The sequence below is a fragment of the Myiozetetes cayanensis genome, unplaced genomic scaffold, assembly GCF_022539395.1.
Source record: "Myiozetetes cayanensis isolate MyiCay16 unplaced genomic scaffold, myiCay2020 scf1, whole genome shotgun sequence".
NCBI lineage: Eukaryota > Metazoa > Chordata > Aves > Passeriformes > Tyrannidae > Myiozetetes > Myiozetetes cayanensis.
This window is the reverse complement of record NW_026086604.1, coordinates 16,778,638-16,786,935: the sequence shown is the minus strand read 5'-3', so window position 1 is coordinate 16,786,935 and position 8,298 is coordinate 16,778,638. Positions and strand designations below refer to the sequence as shown.

The window sequence follows — 8,298 nt, the reverse complement described above, 5'->3', positions numbered from 1 at the left end:
ATATGTTCATTAAACATAAATAAAACTAGTTTGCATTAGAAGAAAATCAGTTGAAGTCCAGAAGAGTTAGGCAATGGGCTAGAGGCTGCTTTCACTTCAGATGCTCTCTCTAGTCATACTTTTCTTACAGTGTTTTTCACTCCCGAGAGGAACCGCGCATCAAACACTGGGCTGCCTTTCTCCCACCTTTCCTGCAGATCAGGCTGCTATACTACTTCCTAAAGTTAAGGTCCTTTCCTCAGTCCTGGAAAGAGCCTTCTCATTAAAGAAAGGATGCCAAGTTCAGCACAGAGCTTTCAGTAAAGAACTAAACAGAAAGTTGACAGTGGTTTGTGGGTTACACTTTCAGAAGGGTACATTTTGTTCTTCTTGGTTTCAGTCCAAACTAACATCAGCCTAGAGCTTACTGGAATTCCTGCTGGCTTACACCACTGGAAGTGAAAGTGAACTAGTGTCAAAAGACAAATACATTTTGTTGGTGAAGAGATATGTGCAGTTTGAATCAAAAAACCTCGTACCTTCTAGGAAGTGGTAGCATCAGCCTTCAGTAGTATCATCCACTTAAAACAGCATGGCATTTGTGCCAGTAATAACCAGTTATTTCTATTCTATATTTTATTTCATCAGTAGAACAAAGTTGAAGCACTGAATTTGATCTTAACCTGTTTGGGAAAGATCTGTCTTCTCATTTTATAAGCTTTCAATCAAGATTTTATAAATATTTTTATTTTCATAAAAAAGATTAAAAAGCATGGCATCTAATTGATTGATTGTTTTTAGCTGGCCCAGATGAAAATATGTAATTTTTTTTCTGCTCTGCAGTTTTCTGTAACAAAAACTCATATTGATAAGCAGAGCCACATCATGTAAATTCTACAAGTATTCACTCTTCTTTCATAGATATCTTCATATTGAGTATATAGGGGCAAGAGAAGAACAATTTCCTTATACTGACATTTGTAATATGGAAGGTTTGCACTACTGTGATGTGGAATGCAACACTTGTTTCACCCCCAAGAATAAGAAAAGAAACATATAACAATAATTTCTCACTAGCAAGAACAGCTAAAGCGCAATAAAGTCCAGTCAGCCACAAAATAATTGCATTAAATCTGCACCTGGGGCTGGTTTTCTTTTTTTTTTTTCTTTTTTTGTGTTTGTTTGTTTGGGTTTGTTTTGTTTTGGTTTTTGGGTTTTGGTGGTTTTTTTTTTTTAATTTAAAGAGACAGATGTCATACTGAGAGTAGAAAGATCCTAAATACATGGTGCAGTATGATATTGTCTCTTCTGGGACAGGTGAATAAGACATAAAATAATGTATGCTTTTGAAAAAGTACTTTCTGCTCATCATGGCAATGCAATGCCTTTTTAAAACCAATGACTACAGCATATGTAAGTTCTTTATCCTACTAATTTGAATCTTTTGTAGTTTTAAACCTATTTCCAATAGCTAAGCATTAAAGTAGGGGCATAAAAGCCTTGTGAACACAGAAGTTCCACTGCTCTGAATCCCTCTGCTGTTTGAGAGAAACAGAATCAAAAAGCAGTAACAGCTCTGAAAAGGAGAAAAGGTGGCATCTGTACCTGGATAGTTGCTTACCAGAAAAGAACTAAGATCTTTACAAGTCTGCTTCCGATAAAATTTAAAACAAATAAGCGACAGAGTGGGCACAGGCTGTTTCAATATTATCCAGCTTTGAGACCTGATCTTCTTTATCAAGGAACAGTATCTGTTTGAAGATAACTTCAAGGTTAGCACTGTTTCAAGCAGAGATTTGGACTAGATGATCTCTCAAGGTCATAGATTCATTGAACCATAGAGTATCTCAAGATGAAAAAGACACACAAGCATCATTGAGCCCAACTCCCTGCTCCTCACAGGACTACCTAAAACTAAACCATACTACTAAGAGCATTGTTCAGACACTCTTTGAACTCTGACAGGCCTGTGACCAAACACCCTCTTCAGTGAAAACTAATTTCCTAATGTCCAAGGAACAGTCCTTTCTAACCTCAGGAGAAGTATGATCCCACAAAAACCCCAGTGCTATCAATACATTGATAAAGTCCATCAAGCAAAGACAGGATGCCTGGGACAACGAAGGAACTAGAGATGAGGGTATCTGCTACCTAGGGATGACCTTCTTGTGTCTACTCTCTCAAGAAAACTCTGAATGTGGAGGTGACTGGGACAGGAGAAACCAATGCATATCTAACATTCAAGGTCTTTTCAAACCCAAGTATCAACAAAATAGTTGTTTGGAAAACTCTCACATTTTTAACCCCAGTTGGAGAAAATCTGCATCCACACACCTTCTCCAGCTCTTCTATGTGTACACAATTCCAAAGGAATACACTATTTGAATTAAAAAGGACCATAAATATTTTACTCAGAAGCTTGTGACATCATTTTATTGTATTTTGTAGCATTCTTTCCATGACATGCCTAATACAATATTTGTAACATCTATTGAAAGGCTTGTATGAGGGCATTCACTGCACTTAGAGCCAAATTTGATAACCAATAAGCAAACAGGTAGCTACAGTTCCTACTGTCTTTTTCTTTTTTTTCTTTGAAGTGAGCATTTTATGTCCAAAATAGCAGCCCAGGATCAGAACAATCTTATTGTCCATAACATTATTATGTTTTAGGTAAATATGAACATATGGTGAAAATCTCACAGTTGAGTGGAAGTCCACAAGCAGTTAATGGAACATTCATATGTGTCTAACTACTGCACATTTCGGTAGCAACACTTGTCATAGCTAAATACTGATACATTTGTGCTTATAGATGCTTTATTTCCCTAGTTTAGTTGGAAAGCATATAATCCATAAAACTAAAACTGGTATTTGTGGGATGTTTCTAACATATATGTCAAAATGAGGTTTGTGAAAGTCTGGGATCTGTTTTGCTTTTTCATTTTTTGTGTAGGTCATATGCAAGTTTTATCCCTAGAACTGAAATAATTTCTTGAAGTGACATCTTAAATGACAGCCATTTTAGTGTGAGCTTTTCCCAGCAGGTATCCCAAAATCTCCTTGAATGCTAGTCCAATAATGTTAGATTACCAAATTACACATCCTGAGCCATTTTAATGTCCTACACAGAAAATTGTCTCCACTCCTCACCCCCCACCCCCTAAAAAAAAAAAAAACCAAAGCAAACACCAGCTGCAGATTAAATGTTCTAAACTTCTGCAAATAACTGGCAATACTGGGACATCGTTGACCTCATGTAACTTTTTGTTTCTCCCTATTCAGGTTATTTGTTTTCTGACTGCATCAGGACTAACTGAAATAAAATACTATAGTATATTTGGAAAAAAAAAAAACCAACAATAGACTGCACAAACAATCTTAGATACCAAGAACTCTACATATAATTTCTCTCCTGACACTCAAAATATCTATCGTCATTGTGCCTCATCTTAGAAAACATTACACTTCTTTTCTGAGACAAAATACATGAGGGCTGAGATAAGAGTACAGAGTAGAGTAAAAGATTTGTGGACTAGTCTGGCAAGTATACTTCTGAGCTGACACTCCATAGTGAGCGTCAGTGCAAGGTAGTTTTGCAAATGAGTGTCCTTTGCAAATGAGAAAAAAAATCCAGTTTGTAACTATTGAGGAATATGAGAAGATACTTAAACATAGTAAAAGGTAAACATTTACTGGATTAAAGTATATTACTAGAACCAACAGGACATACTTTTAAACATGTATAAAGTATTATACAGAAAGATGCATAGATGTACAGTAAATATGTTCATTTATATGTAGACAGAGTAGTATGTACACATGGAGTCTCTTGTGCTTCTGTAAGTCTAAGTAGTGAATCCTGTGGCATGTTGTCTTAAAGCAGTTTTATTATACAACTGTTTTGATGAAGCAGGTGCTGAGAACAATGTACATTAACACTAAGTAGGTAATTCATATCCATTTACTCTTGAAATGTACAAATATAGGAAACAAAGGCCATAAATGCAACAGTACCTACACCTCCAAGACTTCCTTTTTTTATTTATTTAAATATGCACAAGTCCGCCTAATGGTGCTACGTAGATTTCTTTCCTGGTCAACATGTTGACCAAGCACTCAGAACATTATCTCCAATGCACTTCAGGACCACTTCCACTGATTCAACTCAGTGTGCTCCTGACCTTGAAGTCTTCAGGTCAAAAATGAGAGGAAAAAATAAAATAAAAAATATATAAATAAAACAAACAAGCTTGTGGGCTTTATTTTCACAAGTTATTTGCCACCAATACTGTCAAAGCAGCTGAACTGTAGTGCATCCATGGGCAGGAGCATATAGCAGCTTTTGTGCACTTTGCAAAAAAAATATATTAAAGAAAATCAAGTCTTTACTGGCTTGTTTTATCTGTTGCTAAAAAGATGCTGTGCTGCTTCTGAGCCCTTTCCATCAAATTCTTTTTCTTCTTTTTTTTGTCCTTTGTTTTTGCTGGCCTTCTCCCTGAAAAAAAAAAAAAAAAGAAAAACAAATCATAACAATGAGTCAAGTAAAGAATACAGAAATTAGAAAAAAAAAAAAAAACACAACAAAAGCAACTCATTGGTACAGAAATTATCAATAGGGACTGCAAAGGTAATGTTGGCTAATGAGCTTTAATCATCAGTGAAAACACAAGTCTTCAACGTGATAAAAAAGGATCCCTAACTGTCATCACTTGTCCACAGGCACAATTTTGCTGGTATGAGTAACCATGTTGATGCAGGTTTCGCTTTTGGCAGGGCAAGTCACACAAGCAACGTTATGCAAGCCCCCAGGGCTCAGAGCCAAATGAGTATGTAGACTCCTAACTCACTGGAAGCTGGATATATGCCTTAGACCCTTGCGTAAATTTGCTTGAGTGAGTAATCCTATTTAAGTCATGTCCAATATATCTGTGATTTCAATGAGAAATTAGGCATTACAGCCCAAGTATTTGGTTGGATGCCATCTGACATACTTCGGCAGAAACATTACCACCTCTGCAAAGAACTGTTGTTACTGCTTATTAGTACACTGCATCTAATTCTCACAGTATATTACTGTGCAGAAACAAAATTACCCTTCATGCTTCTCACTACTGGAAATTCACTGAAAAATAACGAATACCAGGAAATCAGGATCAACTGAGGAAAAAAAATTCTCAAGCTCCTTGAATGGGAAAGTTTTTCCTCTTCAGTTCTAATAATAAAATCAGTGCCCTTTGGTTATCTCAGCAAAGATATCATGGACTGAAAAAATGTCAGATACAAAGGCCCTCATTGAGCAATGCATTACCTTTTAAGTATATGCTTACATCCTATCAAGTCTAGTAGGATTTAAGGAGACGACCAAAGGCTGTCAGGTGTGAGAATGGTCTGGGTTTTCTTGGCAGTATCATATACTAAAATATGTGATCAATGGTAAAAAAATAAGGTTATTAAACTCTAGAAGTCACAACTTTGTAAACTTTCAGGAGTACTAAATGAATGTAACAAGACAAGTAAAAGGAAATTCAATTAGTAGGTTACATAAAAATGTGAAAATACATTTTTCATCTACATTTGTCAGTACACTGCAAAACGGGACACGTTTGCCAATCTGGCTTTGTCTTATTTCCATATTGCTTCTTAATTTAAAAGACCCAAACCAGTTACAAGAGTTTTTCTTTATTTCATAATAACATTGAATAAATCTCACCCTAAAATTATCAAAATTTATGATTCGTTAAAAATATAGGCTTATATACTTCAGCTATATATGTATATATACATAATACACTGACTAGGCTATTATTCTATATGAATGATTGGAATACTTGTATATAAAATAGGACAGGATATTAAGGTAATGAGCACCTGAGTTTAGTCCATATGAAAAATCATAAGGGTCCTTGGAGTTTACTTCTGCTTCTCATTAAAGTCTGGCATTAAGGTTACTATGGCATTTTGCCATTTTTAAATCTAGTTAATCCTACACAATAAATCCCCAGTCCAACCAAGCATTAATCAAAGCAGCTTTTAAGTTAAAACTCTTTAGTAACACTGCATCTGATGACGAGGCACACCTAATGAGGTCAGAGGAAAGGAACACTAGACACAAGTGGCATTACAATAAGACAATTCGAACTATAGAGGTTTCCATATGTACATATATTTTATGGAATTCCACTAGTTGGCACATTGTAAGGCATCAGATCGTGGATGAATGTATAGTTCAACACTGTATTCTAACTTGCACTTTCAATATTATAAATTTCTTAACCCATATCTTCAAAATACTTCTAAGGAAGGAGAAGATGAGCGGCAATTGAAAAGACTGACCAATTCTGCCAGTCAATTGATTCTCACAAGACCAGAAAAATCAATCAGAGCTTTACTGGAGTTTTGCTACCCAGTTTGCTTACTTTCTGAGGTTTTCCATTATACAGAACAATTAGTAAAAGAAATATAAACTTAAATCTGTGTCTCATTTAGTTTCTCTATGACCTCCTCTAGAGATTAATTGCTTACTCTAAGTAAGTTTAAGGCAGTGAAAGATACTATTATTTTTCCTCTAAAATGCTTTGAGATACAAGGATACAATGACTCACAACACAGCTGGTATCCCTGTCTAAGCCTTAGAAAGTAACTCCTGCAACGCAAACATCAAATCAAATTGCCAGCCCACTCCCCATATGACATGCTTAAAATAGAAATGAACTGGACTAGATTTCAGTGATTTGACATGTCATTGTGCAACAAGCACATTACAATGCTTCTGATGCTCTGCAGCAATTGTCCCTGTACCTGCTTTTGTCCCAAGGCACAGCAAAGGCAATATTTTCAATATTTTCAGGACAATATTAAACCATATAGGAAAAAATGCAGATGACTTGGTGATGCTATGACTCCCAAATTCCAAATGTCATTTAAACCAGAAAATAGAATATAAAAGGTATTTCTTGGCTAACCATCAGTTCTCATATTGTTAGTAGAATGCAACAGAGATTAGAGATTAGCAAGAAAAAAGTGACTATAAAGACTAGAGAGTTCAAACAAAGTATGCTGCTGAAGTCCCTATGCATGAGAACTTTTATTAAATGCAGATTTCAATTACAGTGGTTATTTTATCAGCAGAAGCACAGTGAACAGAGGTATCTTCTTGGTATCTTACTACATATTGCTTTTAAGGAACACAATGTTTATGATATATAAAGTAGATCCCCTAAGAGGATCCAGTACCCAAGCTCTCCCAGTTCCCTGACTGGAGGGTAGTGGGGAGAGGACAGCTGATGGCTGAGACAGTCCCTGGGGCCAGGATGGCAGCTCAGTGTCATGGGTCAGGTGTTGGACAACCTCATCTGAGCCTTGCACAACCGTCCCCACACCTTGCCATGCTCACTGCTCCTTAAAGCAAGAGCCCTGACCCCAAGTCCTTCTCTCCATAGGAAGCAGCAGGGCTCTGCCATGCTTGGCTTTGTTGGGAAGCTGAAAATGAGTGGATTTTTTTAGCAGTGGATTAGTCCAGAACCTGCTGTTGCACACAGAAGGTAATTCCTGACTGAAGCAAATGAGGAGGGAGAGTAAAAGCACTGCCTCTTTGGAGGGGTTTTATCATTACTGGTAACAGGCTATAATGTTATTGTACAGAACAGAAAGCGACAATACAGGAGAGCTGGAGAGGAATTTTTTATGAGGGTCTATAGTGATGGGGTAAGAGGAAATTACTTTAAACTGAAATAGGGTCAGTTTAGATTAGATATCAGGAAGAGATTCTTTACTGTGAGCGTGGGGAAGCACTGGAACAGGTTGCCCAGAGAAGCTGTGGATGCTCATCCCTGGAAGTGCTCCAGGCCAGGATGGATGTGGCTTTAAGCAACCCAGTCCAGTGGAAGGTGGCCCTGCCCATGGCGGAAGGGGTGGAACTAAATGGTCTTAAAGGTCCTGTCCAACCCAAACCATTCTATGGTTCTATGACTATCTGAGATATAAAGTCTGATCCAGCCAGCCTATAAACCCCTCCCAATCAGAAGCAGTACCCAAGACAGCAAACAGTCCAGCGCAGCTGCCTGGTATCCACAGCCAGCACACCACTCTTCTAAGCGACATTACATCCTTCCTAGTGGAAGGATGCTTGCCTGCTTGTCATCTGGCACATAGCCATGCACCTCGTTTCTCCTTTCCAAGTCAAAGGTCTCCAGATAAGGCTTCATCTTCAATTTTAATTTTAGGACTGCAGTTTTTATTTGTTTAATGACTGGTGTTAGGAGCAAGGAGAGCAAATACAAATAATTCATAAAAAGACCAGGATATCTGAGCATTGTT

The 8,298-nt window shown here is 37.2% G+C and overlaps 1 protein-coding gene across 1 annotated transcript in view; it reads right to left on the bottom strand.

Moving 5' to 3' along the window:
• Positions 1 to 2,398: 2,398 nt before the first annotated feature.
• Positions 2,399 to 8,298, bottom strand: part of RSPO2 (R-spondin 2) — a 99,990-nt gene continuing 94,090 nt past the window's right edge. Inside the window, exon 5 of the mRNA XM_050305900.1 lies at positions 2,399 to 4,477. Coding sequence (XP_050161857.1) covers positions 4,368 to 4,477 — 110 coding nt within the window. The 3' untranslated portion in view covers positions 2,399 to 4,367. The remainder of the gene's footprint in view (positions 4,478 to 8,298) is intronic.